Source organism: Phaseolus vulgaris, chromosome 4 (genome assembly GCF_000499845.2).
Source record: "Phaseolus vulgaris cultivar G19833 chromosome 4, P. vulgaris v2.0, whole genome shotgun sequence".
NCBI lineage: Eukaryota > Viridiplantae > Streptophyta > Magnoliopsida > Fabales > Fabaceae > Phaseolus > Phaseolus vulgaris.
Window position 1 is genome coordinate 38,507,715 of NC_023756.2, and position 19,488 is coordinate 38,527,202.

At 37.3% G+C, this 19,488-nt stretch overlaps 1 protein-coding gene across 1 annotated transcript; it reads right to left on the minus strand.

The window, feature by feature from the left end:
- Positions 1-7,168: 7,168 nt before the first annotated feature.
- LOC137838782 (uncharacterized) lies at positions 7,169-7,930 on the minus strand. Its single transcript, XM_068648007.1, has one exon. It carries the CDS (start codon positions 7,928-7,930, stop codon positions 7,169-7,171), a length of 762 nt encoding a protein of 253 aa, XP_068504108.1.
- Positions 7,931-19,488: the final 11,558 nt, after the last annotated feature.

A 19,488-nucleotide genomic window follows, 5' to 3' on the forward strand; every position in this document is an offset into this window, starting at 1 on the left:
CATACTCATAAGAAGAATGAGTGCCATAAACCTTTTCACAAGCACTTGGTGTAAAAGAAAAACAGCAAGAATACTTAAGTAAAAATCTAAAACAGAAACTTAAATTGCAAGAAATTAAAGAGCTCTTGAAATTAAAGTGCACACAACTCAACAATTAAACAAGAAGAACCTAAGACTCATGATACCACATGATGTGATTCCACTAGCCACATAGAGAAAGGTTCTTGACCTTCTTAGGAATCACCTTGAGTTGGACATTATAGAGGCATTTTTCTTAGAGTTGGATCATTGTTCTAAGACAAGAACTCACCAAAAACTAGTACCAAATCCCAAACTCATTAGGATGCTCCAATTATAGTCAAATTGAACCGAACAAAAAGGCACAAAAAACTAAGCAAACTGAATTTGAAAGCTGGACAGTAAATTGAACCGAACAAAAGCTGGAAAAAGAAGAGAATAAGATGTAGAACAGCAAAGAACATAAAGAACCGAAGCTACACACATTAAATCTGAAAATGCCGAACCAAAAACAACAAGGAACAAGCTAAGACATGGAATTAACAAAGAAGGAAGGAAGGAGAGAAGAAATGCTCATGAAGATGGAAGAATGTTGGATGATCTCGCCACTAGAAGTGTGGCATGCTCCTAGATGAGAGTGATGCCGCCACTTGAGGACTCCAATGATCCATCAAGATAAGACTAGAGAAGAAGGCTCAAAGCTCTCCAAAGTTCACTCAAAATTTGAGTAGAGTTTTCTTAGATTAATTCCAATCTCTATTTTACAAAGAGAGCACCTCTATTTATAGCCTAAGGTGCTGAAAAGTAAGCTACACAAATTCAAAAACTCCCTCCTAAAAAGCTTCTAGAATTTGCGCCTAAAACAAAGCATGAGGAAGGTGTGATCCCTTCTCTCACTTTGGCACCTCCTTATTTACTCCTACACCTATCTACTAACACCCCCCCTAAGACTCTTAACTAAAGACTAAAAGATGCTTTAACAATAGAGGTTTCTAATGTTTCCCTCTAAGCACCTTTCTAAACAATATTTATTTAAAACTTGGCTTTGCCCTTCATGGGATGGTCTTTGGGCTTTTGTGGGCTTTGGCCTTCTTGAGCTTGGGCTTGGGCTTTATCTTTTGCAAAGATGAACAAGAAAAACTTTAAATGTGAAGGCGAATGATCTTGTTCTTCATTATAAAAAGCCACCTTTAGTTGATTCTCATCAGATGATGTCTATATAAATAAAGTTATTGCCTTCACAAATAAGATGAGGCCAATGACATTTCAACAATTACAGTAAGGTTATTGTCTGGTTCCTTACGAGCGCATGAGCAGCGTGTTAGAATAGATGGCTTTAAACTAGAGGGGGGGGGGGTGAATTGTTTAAAGAGAAATTTCGTAACCTTTTAAAACAAGAATGAATTTATCTCAGGAAACAATTGATTCAGAAATTCAGTTTTCCAAAACAGCAAGCAAAAGCTGCAGTACCAGAAAAACAATCGGTTGTTTCGCAGAAACAATCGGTTGTTTATACCAGTAAACAACAAAATAAAACTGAATTTAAAGAGTTAGAGATAGAGAGATTGTGCACAGTTGTTTATACTGGTTCACTCCAAACCCAGAGCTACATCCAGTCTTCTCAGAACCCTGAGGAAATCCACTAAGCAACCACACCTTGATCACTTACACAACAACCAAGAGAATGACCTTGAACACCTCAAGAAACACACTCTCCTTGGTCAACACACCTACACCAAGATTGCTGATCTTGATCCCCTCAAGAACACACAACCAATCTTAACAAACACAGAAACGAAACTTGTTTTTACAGAGAGTACAAGGATTACACTTGTTACAGAAGATAATCTGAAATCAATACAAGCAGAATCCTATTCCACAACTTTGATCAATCACACACTCTTAGCAATCTTAGTTCTTTGGAAAACTCAAAAACTCTTAGCAAAAATTTGTCAAAGATTAATTGTCAAATCTGTTTTTCTGAATATATTTAAAGATGTAGTTTGTTATCAAATCTTAACAAACTCTTAAATTGCATTAAAAGATTGGTCAAAGCATTTAATGACTGGAGCGTAAGCAGTTAAAACATTTAAAGCTCAGTCAAAGATAAAACAGTTTTTTTGTTATGGTCCCAAAACAAAAAATCGGTTGTTTCCTCGAATCAATCAGTTGTTTTGGTTCTTAACAGTTCAACCATTTGAAAAACAGTTTTCAATCTTTTTCTCAAAACACCTAAGTATAAACAATCGGTTGTTTCGACAAAACAATCGGTTGTTTTAACTTAGTTTCAAAACATTTTATCTTTACAAAGATTGAGATGCTTATGCTTTAGATTTAATCAAAGGGTGGATTACAACATCAAAACTACCCCAGAACTAAGCTAAACCAGCACAACAACATCAAGCACAACAAAGGCTTCAACACAGCGGATGAATGACAATAAGATTGGAAAACCAATTGATCAGGCTTTACAAGCACAAGCCTCAATTGGTAGCTCCTATCATAAACACGGTAGTTCGCGAGGCAGAGGACGGGGACATGGTGGTAGCTATTCCAACAAAGGTCGTGGTTGCCAGAATCATGGAGGCGCTGAGCAAAACAACACTAGTTCCAATCACAATCCAAATTCAAATAACTCTTGGCGCGCAGGACGTGATCGCGGAGGACGAGGAAGCAAGTATAATAAATCAAATGTGGAGTGTTATAATTGCCATAAACGCGACAATTATGCAAATGAGTGCAGATCAAAAGGTGATAATCATGCTGCCAATTGTGCTCAAGAAGATAATAATCACAAACAAAATGAAGAGGATCATGCAATACTAATGGCAGCCACATCAAATGAAACTCAAACAATCAGACTTGGTATTTGGATACAGGTTTCACTAATCATATGTGTGGTCAAAAGGAGCAGTTTGCAGATTTGGATGACTCATTTTGCAAAATAGTAAAATTTGGTGATGTCAGGTTCGTTCCGATGACTGCAAAAGGGTGAATTCTTATGACATTGAAGAATGGTGATCACAGGTACATCTATAATGTTTTCTATGTACCTGATATAAAAAGTAATTTGTTGAGTATGGGACAGCTGACCGAAAAGGGTTACGTTATGCACATAGTTGAAAATCAATTCTCAATTTTTGATATAAAAAGGTAGTTTGATTCTTAAAACCTTTTTTTTATCAAAAAATAGCATGTTTCAAGTAGATTTTCATATGGGTGATTTCAAGTGCTTGAATGCAATAATGAATAATGAATCGTGGTTGTGACATTTACGCTTTGGGCAATTAAATTTTTAGAGTTTGGAAAATCTCTCCAAACAAAATTTAGTGAACGGTTTACCCTATATTCATCACCCTGATCAATTGTGTGAGACCTGCATTTTTGGAAAGAATCACAGGATACCATTTGTTTAGGAGCCTTAGCGTGCGGAATTTCCTTTGAAGCCTTTTCATATAGATGTTTGTGGCCCAATGAACATATCATCAATTGGAGGTAATAAGTATTTTTTAACCTTTATTGATGACTTTTCAAGGAAAACCTGGATTTATCTATTGAAAAGCAAGGATGAAATATTTAAAGCATTTGTTGAAAGACAGAGTGGCAGACTAATTAAGATGGTGCATAGTGATGGAAGGGGTGAGTACAAGTCTAATGAGTTCAAGAGGCACTGTCAAGAACTTGGGTGCAGCATAACATAACCTGTCCCTGCACACCTCAACACAATGGAGTTGCCGAGAGAAAGAATAGAACAATCATAGACATGGCGAGGAGCATGCTTAAAGCGAAAGGTATGCCAAATTATTTTTGGGCTGAGGCCGTAACATGTGTGGTATATTTGATAAACAGATCACCCACTCAGAGTGTTCCTAACACAATCCGATTGAAGCATGGAGCGATTCAAACCCAATGTGCAACACTTGAAGGTATTTGGGTCAATTACTTATGCTCATGTCCCTAAGGCAGCAAGATCGAAGTTGGATGATAAGTTAGAGAAGACCATTTTCATTGGATATAAGCATGGGGGATACAAACTGTACAATCCAATGACAAAGAACGTGATTATCAGTCATGATGTTACATTTTCCGAAGATGAGGAATGAGAAATGAGAATGGAATGTAGCAGCTGAATTGGATTCGAAAAACGATATATTTATGTTTTGAACGATAATGTGGAAGATGGAGTCACTCTTGAAGCACCTGCAGTTCAACCTGAAGCTGTAATTCAACTTGAAGTTGCAACTCCAATTGTAATTATGATGGAGCGACCAAGAAGGCAGCAGCGACAACCTGTACACCTTCAAGATTGCGTAGTAAATCTTGATGATGAAGTTTATGACAATGGAGATTTGGTTCACTTTGCTTTTCTTGCAGATTCAGAACCTGTGAGACTTGCAGATGCCATTCAACACCCCAAATGGCAAGAGGCTATGAATGAAGAATTGATGGCGATTGAGAAAAACAATACATGACAGCTCACTGATCTTCCAAAAAGACACAAAGCAATTGATGTGAAGTGGGTGTACAAGATTAAAGTGAAAGCAAATGGCAAAGGGATTCGAGTAAAGAGAAGGCTATGATTACGAAGAAATATTTTCTCATGTAACTCGAATGGAAACAGTGAGATTAATCATTGCTTTAGCTGCAGAAAGACAATAGAAAATTCACCAAATGGACATCAAGTCTGCGTTTCTAAATGACCCACTTGATGAAGAGGTTTATGTAAAGTAGCCGTGGGGTTTCATACAATTTGGAAAAGAGGAGAAGATGTATAGACTAACTAAGGCTTTATATGGTCTTAAACAGGAACCAAGAGCTTGGAACAACAGGATTGATTCATTTCTTCATGCTGCTGGATTCAAAAAATGTGCATCAGATCATGGTCTTTATGTAAAGACTAATGATTATGGAGATTTGCTAATTTTATGTCTTTATGTTGATGAACTGATTTTTACAGGAAGTAATCTCAAAATGATTGGTGACTTCAAGCATATCATGATGAAGGAATTTGAGATGACTGATCTCGGTCTTATGTCCTGCTTTTTGGGCATTGAAGTCATCCAAGGAGACGATGGAATCTTCGTTCATCAGAGGAAATTTACTACTGAGTTTTTAAAAAAGTTTAAGATGGAAGATTCAAACCCAGTTAAGACTCCAATTGAAACTAGAATTAAGCTCATGAAGGAAGGTGATGGGTGAACTATAAATGCAACATACTTTAAGCAAATTGTTGGGAGCCTTAGATATCTCACGTGTACTAGAACCGACATATGTATGCTGTGGGATTGGTCAGTCGATACATGGAGTCACCTTGACAAGTTCATTTACAAGTTGTAAAGAGAATTATGCGCTACATCAAAGGTACTCAGACAGTGATTGGGGTGGAGATTCGGATGAGAGGAAGATCACTAGTGGTAATTGTTTTATGGTCGGAAAGATTGTTTGCTTGTGCTCATTTAAGAAACAGTCAATTGTTGCATTATCTACTTGTGAAGCTAAATATGTAGCAGCAGCAGCACGTGCTTGTCAATCAGTTTGGCACAGCAATATCATGACTCAAATTTGTTTTAATATAGATGTTCCAATTAAGATTTATGTTGACAATGTCTCAGTAATTAATCTTGCAAAGAATTTTGTTTTTCATCAAAGAAGTAAAGACATTGATATTTGATATCACTTCCTGCGAGACCAAGTTGGGAAGAACATGATCAAATTGAAATACTGTAGATCAGAAGATCAGATTGCAGATATTCTCACTAAGCCATTGAAGATCGATGCTTTCATCAAGTTAAGAGATCTGTTGGGCATGACGGTTGTTCCAAATCAGAATTAAGGGAGGATGTTGGTTATTAATTAAGATTTTATTAGCCTTAAATAATGGTTATTAATTCATATTTTATTACCCTTAAATTATTTACCGTTACTATTGCATTAGTGGTCATTTTACAAGGCTGTTAGTATTCATATTTTATAGCTTCCAGTATTTGTATATTTATTATATATATTATTGAAGTAAATCAAAATGTAGGAGTCAGTTCAACAGTTTTGAAATTTCGTGCAATTAGATTCAATCAGTTTCTACAACTTTTTGCCTTCTGTTATTTCCTTCAATTAGTTTCTACAAAAAATACATTCAACTATTACAGTACAAGTTCTATATGTTTCTATACAAGCTTAAAGTTTTTCAAAACATTCCTAATACATGATTAGGTCTAATGCAAATACAAATATTTACAATATAAGGTTCAAAACTATATCCTAAAGCCCTCCAGACCCTCGGACACCTGTATGATTATCTGATCATGTATGTAGTATAATCATCGCAGTTCACAATACAATAAGTAAAGCAAGGGTAAGCTAATGAAAAGAAATTCCATAACATTTCTTATCATTTATAAACATTTCTTTAAATATTGTCATATAAAATTTCAATACCAATTCCATCATTCATATAAACCACACATGAATCTATTTTCAATCACAATAATTGGATTTCATTTCAATTCATAACGCTTTCATTTCATTTAAATCACAGCGACTACACATGAATTCATCGTCTTCCAGAAGACTCATCAAGTATGCCCCTACCAGAGACTAACATTTAATCCATACATAAAGGATCAGAGTAAGTTCAAACATCCAATACCGAGTGTCTACAACGGGACATGATGTGTATGAACTCCCTCATCAGCTTCTCACCACCTGATATCTTAGTCTATATGACTTAGATCATCAGTGAAGCTAGAGGAACTCTGTTAAACATAGACTTTTCATACTTAATGTACCATCAAACAACAACTCATACATTATCCCATATGTATGACATCAATTTCATATAATTTTCACGATTCATATATGATACATATCATTCAATCACATAATATTTAAAACACACCAGAACTTCCAAACCTGGACAAAAATATTAACCAAAACCATTAACCATGGAACACCAAAAATCAATCTTTCAAATACCTCATACAACATTGAGGTTCCAAACACCAGTTTCAGTAAGAGAAATAAGTCAATCCTTCCTTTACTGTGATCCAAGATCAAGTCTTCTTTTGTACCACCGTAAAAACCTCCACTAAATCTACGCGCCCATTCTAAAAAACAACCTTATTCCTGTGGTTCCAAATTTCACTTACAATACCTACCTAAATGCCCCCCAGCACCTAATAATAGCATGTTTCAAACCTATAGGTTTAAACATCTTAAAATGCATTTGTATATCACAATGTAGAGCCAAAGAAGATCCCAACCACTCAAGACACATTCCCCAAATTCTCCAAGAGACCCTGCACTCAAAAAATAGATGCCTTACCGTCACTTCTTCCACCCCACAAAGGGGACAACGAAAACACGCCATAGGTATACCACGTCTCAAGAGATTGTCCTTAGTGGATATCACATTACATGACACCCTCCAAGCTGTGAAATGTGAAGATGGTAGACTTTTTAATGTCCAGAACTCTGCAAAAGGCTCCCCAGACCCTACAGCCTCCTCCCTCAAGAGAATATTATAGGTTGCCTTCACAGAGAAGTCCGTAGAAACTACATCCCTCCAAATCCATTTATCGGTCGTATTTTTACCCTCTCTTGTTAACCTCTTGTTATTCAACACTTGCAATAAGAGATCAATCAGACTAGTTTCCCACACAAAGAGATTCCTTCTCCAACTCAATTCCCACGACCAACTATTATTACTCCAAACCCCAACTTGTGATAGAGTGCGACCAATATCTAAGGATATCGAAAAAAGTCTAGGGAATTTATGCATTAAAGCAACATTGTCCACCCACTTATCCTTCCAAAACCTAATTTCTTTTCCATCCCCTACTTCCGACCTACATCTGTCTTTAAAGTCATTGCCCCACTCCTTTAAATTACAAACTTTCCGAATGTCCCTCACCATAACGATTCCTTACCGTTCTGAACTTGGGACCTTAACTCCCTTCACCCACCATACTTAGAATCTAGAATATTCTTCCATAAACTTCTCTTTTCAAACTTAAGTCTCCAAATCCATTTCCTTAGAAGAGCCAAGTTAAATTTCCTTATATCAATTACCCCTAAAATACCTTTGTCTTTTGACTGACAGACCTTATGCCACGCCACCCAAGCAATTTTCCTATTCTCTAAGCCCTACTCCCAAAAACATCTCTTTTGTATCCTTTTCGCTTCTTTCACCACATTAGCCGACATACAAAATACGGAGACATAAAATAACGGTAAGGATGTAAGCACCGATTTGATAAGACATACTTTGCCAGCCAAAGACAGGGATTTCCCTTTCCAAGAGCACAACCTACTCTGTAACTTATTGAGCACCCCTTCTCAAACAACACTCCTCTTATGATTCCCGCCCACCGTCACCCTCAAATAACTAAAAGGTGCCTTCATAACGTCACAGTTAAGAATAGAGGTAAAAAACATCGTCTGACTGATGTTCACACCCACTTCGCCAACCTTACTCTTGGAATAATTAACCTTAAGACCAGAGGCAAGTTCAAAGCACTTCAGAATTAATTTTAATGTCCAAACACTTTGAATTGAGGCTTTACAAAAAAAATAGGGTGTCGTCTGCATATTGCAACATACTCACCTTTACTCGCCCTTCCCCAACCTCATTACTATCTCCTAACATCTTTTCTTCCGCTTGTCTAACTACCCCTGCAAGTCCTCCAGCCGCAATGAGAAAAATAAAGGGTGTTAACGGGTCCCCTTGTTTTAGACCCTTCATTGGTTTGAACTCAGTTGTTGGACTTCCATTTACCAACACAAATATCGAGGAAGTTCTAGACAATTTTTTACCCATTCAATCCACTTTCTATAAAATCCCAATCTTCCTAGCATGTAGTAAATGAACTCCCATCTTACTGAGTCATAACCCTTTTCATATTCCACCTTAAACACCACACATTCCTTCTTGTTCCTCTTTACCTCCTCAAGGGTCTCATTAGCAACTACCACACTATCCAACAAACCCCTTCCTTCCAGGAAAGCAGACTTCCCAGGATCAATAACTTTATCCAACACCCTTTTCAACCTTGAACAAAGAATTTTAGATACAATTTTATACACAATTTCCACCAACGAAATCGATCTAAAGTCATTCAAAAGTTGTGGATTTACAACCTTTAGGACAAGAGTAATAAAGGAAGCATTAGTACCTTTCGGCCAACTTCCACCCTCTGCAAAACTTTGTACCGCATTCATCGCATCTCCTTTCATAATATCCCAACAAAATTTTAAAAAACTAAGATTAAACCCATCCGGACCAGGACTTTTAGAGCTGTCACAATTCCAAACCGCCTCCTTTACTTCAGCTTCATATATAGCTCCAATCAACATTTCATTATCCTCTTTAGTGATACCCTTAAACCGAACATTATCCAACCTAACTTGTTGTCTTCCCCCCCCCCCCCCTCACTGAATCTTCCCTCAAAGAATTCCTTCACTCTAGCTTTTACTTCAACCGGGTCATCACACCACTGATCGCCGACCTTGATACCATTAATCCCATTTTGTATCCTCCTCCAGTTAATACTTTAATGATAAAACTTTGTTTTCAAGTTGCCCTGACTTGCCCAACTCATCCTTACTTTTTGTTGTAAAATCGCTTCTTGTTTAACTTTGGCTTGCCCCAAGTCAGCTAAAAGTTGTCGCCTTTCTTCTCTGTCTTCCACACTCAACTCCCCTTCATCATCTTTTTCATCCAGAACTTGAATTCTCTTTTCCAACTCCACTCTTTGTTTATTAACATCTCCAAATACAGATTTGTTCCAACTCCTTATGTCAAACTTTAACCTTTTCAATTTCTCCTTCAAAATGTACAACCCATTTCCCCTAATTACATAACTTTTCCACTTAGTCCTTACAAGCTCCTTAAACCGAACATCTTTTTGCCATACATCTAGACATCTAAACGGTTTTGGGCCCCAGTCAATATTTATATCCTTTAAAATTAAAGCACAATGGTCCGAAACCGATCTCCCTTCTGCATATTGTTTACTTCCCGACCACTTCTCTAACCATTCAAGGGAAACTAATACTCTATCTATTCTGCTCTTAGCTGTCCCATTAGGTTTATACCCAGTAAACTTTCTACCCAATAACGGAATATTAACCAGACTAGAACCTTCGATATAATTATTAAAGCTTCGTATTTCGCTACTATAATTGACATTAGAGCTTTGGCCTCTTCTCTCCCCAACACTTCTAATAGAATTAAAATCTCCAGCTACGCACCACATTTTTATTAGATGACTCTTTTTTACCTCACGTAACTCATCCCAAATAATTATCTTTTCTCTTAAGGTTCCAACACAATATACATTAACTATCGTGATTTCTATTGGCATTCCTATCTTCCATACTCCTTCAATGATTGAGAAGTTGCTCCCGTTCTGTACCTTTTCATTTCAAAGCAATCTTTCTTCCACATAGTGATTACCCCTCCACCATTATTAACTGCCCCAATCTCAATCCAATCAATTTCATTTGACGCCCACATTTGATAGCACCTCTCCTTACTAATTTGTTCAGATTTTATTTCTTAAAGACAGATAAAACCTACTTGTTATTTTCTAATAATATCACTAATATACTTCCTTTTTATCCTTCCTCCCAAACCCCTAATCAATTTGATCATTTAAAGCATTTTTCCCACCCTTACTTAGGCCCTCCTTCCTATTGTCCCTTTCTTCCATACTTCTTAAACTATCCAAGACTTCTTCCTTTTTTCCTAAAGGTGAAAACCCTAAATCCTTACTTGCATTTCAAATTGTAACAGCTTCCAAATTCTCAGTACTTAACCAAACCAAACGATTGCAATTTAAAGAATCATCATCATCAATATCAGTAAAATTAGACACTAACCTTACATCCTTCTTGCGAGGAAGTTCATTGATTTCATCAAGGCGTGCATACCCCACCTCTTGTGAGTTGTTACTGCTACACTCCCCAACCTCCAACAACCTCTGTCCACCACCGAAAAATGATGCAACACGGCGGGGAAGACACACATGGGCAATAAGACTCACAGAGAAGCCCCTAGAATGTACTGCGACGACGGTTAAAGGCCTACGAACCACCAATGAGTACGTTAAGTCGCTTCCATATTCCGAAGAGGTTTCCGCCACCACCAAACCACCATCTTAGGCACGCGTAGCAGGCGCGAAAGAACGGCATGCCCAGGACGATGTTGCGTCATGTGCGATGGTGGACGACGCATCCTCGCGTGCGACGATGGACGATGTTGCGTCGTGTTCGGCGATGGACGAGCATGCAGCGTGGGCGACGCTGCGTCGCGTGTGGTGATGAGCGACACTGCGTCGCATGTAGTGGTGAGCGACGCAATGTTGCAAGCGGCGATAACGTGTGCCTCCGTTCGTGCGTCGATCCAGGACCCTCACCGCGAAGGGGGCGCCGACGCAGTCGTCCCTCTGTTTTCGGTGGAGGTTGACGTTAGGGCAAGGAGACTGCTCATGTGAGTTGCCACGTCAGCGCTACTTCCAACTCCAGAAAACTCACTTTCATTAATTATTGGGTCTGTTCCAACTAAGCGCACCACCCTCTCTAGCATTTGGAAAACCAATTGAACAGGCTTTACAAGCACAAGCCTCAATTGGTAGCTCCTATCATAAACACGGTAGTTCGCGAGGCAGGGACGGGGACATGGGTGTAGCTATTCCAACAAAGGTCGTGGTGGTCAGAATCATGGAGGCGCTGAGCAAAACAACACAGGTTCCAATCACAATCCAAGTTCAAATAACTCTTGGCGCGAAGGAGGTGATCGCGGAGGACGAGGAAGCATGTATAATAAATCAAATGTGGAGTGTTATAATTGTCATAAACGCAACCATTATGCAAATGAGTGCAGATCAAAAGGTGATAATCATGCTGTCAATTGTGCTCAAGAAGATAATAATCACGAACCAGATGAAGAGGATCATGCAGTACTAATGACAACCACATCAAATTAAACTCCAAAGAACCAGACTTGGTATTTGGATACAGGTTGCACTAATCATATGTGTGGTCAGAAGGAGCTGTTAGTAGATTTGGATGACTCATTTCGCGCAATAGTGAAATTCGGTGATGGCAAGTTCGTTTTGGTGATTGGAAAATGGCGAATTCTTATGACATTGAAGAATGATGATCACAGGTACATCTATGATGTTTTCTATGTACCTGATATGAAAATTAATTTGTTGAGTATGGGATAGTTGGCCGAAAAGGGTTACGTGATGCACATAGTTGAAAATGAATTCTCAATTTTTTATAAGAAAATGGTAGTTTGATTCTTAAAACCTTTTTATCAAAAAACAGCATGTTTCCAGTAGATTTTCATATGGGTGATTTCAAGTGCTTGAATACAATAGTGAATAATGAATCGTGGTTGTGGCATTTACGCTTTGGGCACTTAAATTTTCAGAGTTTGGAAAATCTCTCGAAACGAAATTTAGTGAACGGTTTACCCCATATTCATCACCCTGATCAATTGTGAGGCTTGCATTTTTGGAAAGAATCACAGGATACCATTTGTTAAGGAGCCTTGGTGATGGAAGAGGCCCAAGGCCATGATAGAAAAAGCCCAAGCCTAAGCCCAAATACAAGTTCAAACTTCAGCTCAAGCCCAAAAAATAGAAGATCTGGGCCAACTAAGCATCATTGGATGTCTTTTTTTTTGTAATTACTTTTGAGTATTTTTAGTAGAACATAAATGTATAAAGCTAAGTCACACCTTCCATGTGACATAAAAAGAAGGTGTAGGTGTAGATTTAAGAGGTGCCAAAAAAAGAAACCAAGTCACACTTCCCTTGTGACTAGGAATTGGCTCCAAATTCAAATGCTTCTCATTTGAATTTCCCTCCTCTTTATTTTGAACTTCCAGCCCTCTAAACACTATATATAAGAGGGCTTGGCTCGTGTATTTGCAAGATTAATATACATAGTGAATTGCTGCCGAATTTGAGCCAATTTCACTTCTTGCCCAAAACCTCTTAGGTTAGGCTATTGATCTTCAATTTCCCCCTTACCAAAGAGAGATGGCCTCACCACTCTCAATCCCTACCTAGAATGCACCTTAAAGGTCACCATATCTCCTAGGAGGACCTTGTTCGCTTACACTCCATAGAGCTTCTGCCGATCACCAACAAATTCTACAAGTCATGAAGGCACTTCTCCATCATTTGGTATCATGAGCTATGGTCTTCAAGAGATAAGTGCCTTATCTTGATTTTAATTTTGTGTTCTTCATAATTCCTTCTTGTTCATCACTTCCATATTGTCTTGCTGGTTTTAATTTTTGTTTTGAATTGGTGTGCTGTTTGGAAATTCCAATGGTGCATCTTGTTCAATTGTTCTTGAGCAATCCTTGTGCAATTTTGTGTAGGATTCCATATAGTTTTGTGTTGTTGTTCTGTTTTTGGTTTATTTGAGTCTTTATTGCAATTTTAATCAGTTTATATTGTGTTGATTTGAGTCATTTTGATTTTTGAATCCAATTGTGTTTTGTCAAGTCATGTTTCTCCTGCCTGTCATCAATTCCATGTAGTGCTGTTTTTGATAATTTTGGTTGCTTAAGTTGCTTTGAGTCCAATTTTTAATATCAAATTGTTTGATCCTTTGGTACATTTTCTTTTTAGATTTGAGTTCATATTTGTGTGATACATCCATACAAATTCTTATACGTCAATTTCATTGTGTTCTTGAAGTTTCTTCAAACTGTTTTTAATTCCAGGATTAGGATTACTTTGTTTTAATTCTATGCTAGCTGTTTTTACTTATCAAATTAAAATCCGTTGAATAAAAATTGTGAAATTATGGATTTACACAGGTTGATGTGTTAGAAAAACAAGAAAAAAATATAATAAATTCAAAATACAAAATAGAAAAAAAAATGATAAATTAAATGAAAAAAATGTGCATTCTGGCACGAACAGAGACGGTAATTTGACAACATATTTGAAAACTTTATCACAATTAATTGGTGCATTGTTTTGGTGTGATTCCAGCGCCAAAATTTTGCTAAGATCTTGAACCTTGTGTTTAAAATTTCAAATTCAAATTTCAAATATCTAGCTCAGCATAAGTTTTCTAACTCACGCATTTTGTGCCTAAAATTTCCAGTAGTACTGTTTTGGTTTTCTTAATCAATTCTAGTGCCATTTCTTAGGTTCAATTTGTGTGCCACCTTTCATTGAATGCGTTATTTGATTGCTTGTCAAATTTATTCAATAATCTTTCAAGTTGTGTCATACAATTACTCCTTTTGTTGTTGTCATATTTCAAATTGGATTAACGAATACTATCAACCATCCCCTAGGAAAGCTAGAAAGGAAAGAAAAGAAAACCCAAAGGAGGTTAGGGTAGAGCTACCTCATTTCTATGGAAAAGAAGATATAGAAACATATCTAGATTTGGAGATGAAGGTCAAACAATTGTTTGCTTGCAACCATGTGAGTGAAGAAAAGAAAGTACCCTTAGGAACCTTAAGTTTTCAAAGTAATGCTATGTATTGGTGGAATGCCCTAAAAAAAGAGAGACATCTCCACAAGGACCCTCCCATTACATATTGGAATGACCTTAGGGGAGCCTTGAGATGTCTCCATATTCCCTTACATTACAATAGGAAGTTGATGGACAAGCCCCAAAGACTTCATCAAAGAAATCTGAGTGTAGAAGAATATTGGCAACAAATGATGTTATATATGAAAAGGGCAGGGATTAATGAAGAAAACCATACCACCATATCTAGGTTTTTAAGTGGTCTCAAACTTGAGATAAGAAACAAAGTTGAACTTTTACCTTATAGAGATTTAAATGACTTGATTCAACTTAGCATTAAAGTTGAAAAACAAATTTTGAGAAAACAATCAAGTCAAAAACAAAGTTCATACTCTATATCTTATGACAAGGATGAGTTCCAAAGAGGGGAATAACATATAAAAGAAACATCTCTAAAACTTTCCCAAAACCTAGCCGAGCATATCTCACACACTCAAGCTAGAGAAATTCAATGTTTAAAATGTGTTGGTAAGGGTCATTTAGCATCTAATTGTTCCAATGAAAGATCTATGATCTTAAGGAACAAAGATGAATATAGTAGCCAAGAAAAAGAAACTAGTGAGAGTGAAGAAAATGAGAAAAAAAAGAAGAAAGAAATAGAAAAGCCAAGTGAGGGGTTGTTTGAAAAAGAAGAAAAGGAATCTAGAAAGAATGAGGAATATCCTACAACACCCCTTACAAGCATAGTGAAAAAAAGAATCCTTAAAGGGGGATTGCATAGATAAATATGTAGTAGATTATTTTGAGCATGTGCTAAGATATCACCAACAAATGAAGGTCAAGTTATCTATAGACATCTACAAAGATAAATTTTTATGTGAGGTAGTGCCTAAAGAAACTTGTCATGTCTTATTGAGACGACCATTGGAAAGTGTTAAAATGTCCATGCTTAATGGTCGTACCAACGAGACTACCGTCACACATAAAAAAGAAATTCTTCATGAAGGAGAACTCGTGGGCCAATTTAGAGTTGATAAAACTCTAGAGCTTTTAAAAGGAAAATTCTTTTGGTCACCCATGAGGGAAGATGTTCAAAGACATTACCCTAGATGCATTTCTTATTTTAAAACTAACTCTAAGGCAATGTCTCATGAACTCTATGCTCCTTCACCTTTTGCAAGTGCTCCATGGGAAGACATAAGCATAGATTTTATATTAGAACTTCCTAGGACAACAAAAGGTTTTGATTGCATTTTTATGGTAGTGGATAGGCTCTTCTTTAGAGAAGTGGTAAGACTTCATGGTTTATCTCCAAGCATAGTGTTAGATAGAGATTCAAAATTTGAAGACCATTTTGGGAGGATTCTTTTGGAAAAACTTGGAACTAAGTTGAACTCTTCAAATTCTTATCATCCTCAAACGAATGGTCAAAATGAAGTTGAAAATATAGCTCTTTCTACTATGCCTAGAGTAATCATGAGAGACAAACACAACTCTAGGGATGAGTATGCATACAATAGAGTAGTTCACGAGACTACTAATATTTCTCCATTTAAAGTTGTATATGGGTTTAATCCTCTCTCTCCTTTAGACTTGTTACCACTTCCTAATCCACAAGAATTTGTGCCTAAGGAAGGAGTAACAAAAACTGAATTTGTTAAACAAATGCATGAGAGGATTAAAGAACAAATACAACAACAAACAGAGAAATATCATTAGAAGTTGTCAAAAACAATAGAAAAACAAGAAGAATGGCAACTTAATAAGACTGATTTTTATACAAATCCTCAAACTAACTCATTTTCTTTGTTTGATGACTCCCAGAGATGGACATTTGATCTTGGAGGACGAGCCTAGTTTTCAAAATAGGAATAAGGCTGTTGTTCGAGATCAAACCTGTAGATCTGAGGACAGATCCTCTCAAGAAGGAGGGGATGATGGAAACCATCCAACCACAAACATCCATATAATGATGATGAAGAAGAAGCATTGGATTTGAGGACAAATCCTTTTCAAAAGGGAGGGGATGATGGAAGAGGCCCAAGCCCAAGCCCAAATACAAGTTCAAGCTTTAGCTCAAGCCCAACAAATAGAGGATCTGGGCCAACTAAGCATCATTGGATGTCTTTTTTTGTAATTACTTTTGAGTATTTTTAGTAGAACATAACAGGAGGTGTAGATATAGATATAAGAAGTGCAAATGTATAAAGCTAAGTCACACCTTCCATGTGACATAAAAAGAAGGTGTATGTGTAGATTTAAGAGGTGCCAAAAAAAGAAACCAAGTCACACTTCCCTTGTGACTAGGAATTGGCTCCAAATTCAAATGCTTCTCATTTTAATTTCCCTCCACTTTATTTTGAATTTCCAGCCCTTTAAACACTATATAATAAGTTCAAGCTTTAGCTGAAGCCCAACAAATAGAAGATCTGGGCCAACTAAGCATCATTGGATGTCTTTTTTTTGTAATTACTTTTGAGTATTTTTAGTAGAACATAAAGGGAGGTGTAGATTTACATATAAGAAGTGCAAATGTATAAAGCTAAGTCACACCTTCCTTGTGACATAAAAAGAAGGTGTAGGTGTAGATTTAAGAGGTGCCAAAAAAAGAAACCAAGTCACACTTCCCTTGTGACTAGGAATTGGCTCCAAATTCAAATGCTTCTCATTTCCCTCCACTTTCTTTTGAATTTCCAGTCCTTTAAACACTATATAATAAGAGGGCTTGGCTGATGTATTTGCAAGATTAATATACATAGTGAATTGCTGCCAAATTTGAGCCAATTTCACTTCTTGCCCAAAACCTCTTAGGTTAGGTTATTGATCTTCAATTCCCCCTTACCAAAGAGAGATGGCCTCACCACTCTCAATCCCTACCTAGCATGCACCTTCAAGGTCACCATATCTCCTAGGAGGACCTTGTTCGCTTACACTCCATAGAGCTTCCGCCGATCACCAACAAATTCTACAAGTCATGAAGGCACTTCTCCATCACTTGGCATGCGAAATTTCCTTTGGAGCTTGTTCATACAGATGTTTGTGGCCCGATGAACATATCATCAATTGGAGGTAATAAGTATTTTTTAACCTTTATTGATGTTTTTTAAGGCAAAACCTGGATTTATCTATTGAAAAGCAAGGATGAGGTATTCCACTGCTTTAAAATATTTAAAGCATTTGTTGAAAGACAGAGTGGCAGACTAATTAAGATCCAAGACTTGCACCGCGAAGAGGGCGTCGGCGTAGTCGTCCCTCCGTTTCCGGTGGAGGTTTAGGGCAGGGCAAGGGGACTGCTCATCTGCGTTGCCATGTCAGCCCTACTTCCAACTCCAGGGGGACTGCTCATGTGCGTTGCCACGTCATCCCTACTTCCAACTCCAGAAAACTCACTTTCATTAATTATTGGGTCTGTTCCAGCTAAGCGCACCCCACTCTCTAGCATTTGGAATTGGACCCAATCACACTCAACAGGCCCAATATCAACATATAAGCTTTTTATTTCTGTTAGGGTTTGCATCTGACCACCTGCCTCTTTAATTGCAACGTTAAACTACCTAGACTACTCCTCAACCTCATGAATTACCTTATTAAATCATTTAAACTGCCCACCTAACCCATCAATTGCCTCATTAAAACGCCTAGTGTTTTGTAGCCCACTAAGCTGCTAGCCTTTGACGTCATCACCCCTAACTTCCGCAGCAGCGTCTGACCTCCGTGACTCACTACAAAGAAGCTCCTCCACCATCGTCTCCTCCCCAAAGCCGCCATGGAATTTTAAATTCCTCCCAATCTCTAAGTCTTCTGATTCATTTCCTAAATTACTTCCAAACTCATCATCATTATAGGAGTTTTCCTAGTCACCATTATAGCAATTTTTAACATTAATAACAGGTTCTTCTTCAATAGCTATTTGGCACATGAACTCAATATTCTTCATACATTTTGCCCATCGAGCCTCCCTTGCTACAGGCAATTTAATTAAAACTCTTGCATATTCTAGTTCTTTCATCACCAAAGTACACTTGTCAATTTCTACAAGCGTTCCGACCATTGACACTATGCTTTTCAAGCTTTACCTACTCCACATATTTAAGGGCAACCCTCTGATACGAGCCCAAACATATTTTTCTGTCACCATAAAGTTATGCTCCAGGGGATAATAGTTTCAAAAATTGATTCAATCCATTCTTTATTTTCATCTATTGATTTTTTAATTAGGTTCGCTTCTTCTCCCGACAGTAGAACACAATTGCCTCCCAGATAACGCACACGAATAAAATTAAAGCCTCCCAAGATAAAGCTTACCTTCAGATCCTTAGCCTTACTTGATCCACAGTTCTACCTATGAAAATTTTATCTAGCCACTCCAGCGGTTTCACCTCTGCCTTGAACGCTATTGGGTAAATATTCTTCTTTCCCCTTTATATCCTTTCTCCACGACAAAAGCATACGACATCTTTTCCTTCCAAATGTATGGCTTGAATCCCATTGCGTTCAGCGTTCCCCTCCTTCCTTAACTCTCTGTCTCTGCTAATTTTTTGTTTGGTTTCTACATACCTCCCTTGCCTTGGCTCTTTGTCTCTATTGTATTTCAGTTTGTTTACCGTTACCTTCTTGTAACCAATCCAGACAGAGTCTAGTTTCCTTTCCAGCTCTACCACATCTTGAAACTTAACAAATGCAAATCTTTTATTTTTGTTATTCAATCTCCTAGAAATAAAGACATCAACAACCCTTACCCATCTCTGAAACACTTTCCACATATCCTTCTCTTCATATTCCAAAGGAAAATTTGTGAAGAAAAAATTAACACTTGTTTTCTTCGACCCATACCTTAATGCAAGTTATCCAAACTGATAAATGATATGTATTTTTAAGAGAAAGATATAATACATACCATTTGTTTAGAAAGAGTTCAAAGGGGGATAATGAAGAGAATTAAAATATAAAATGTGATTA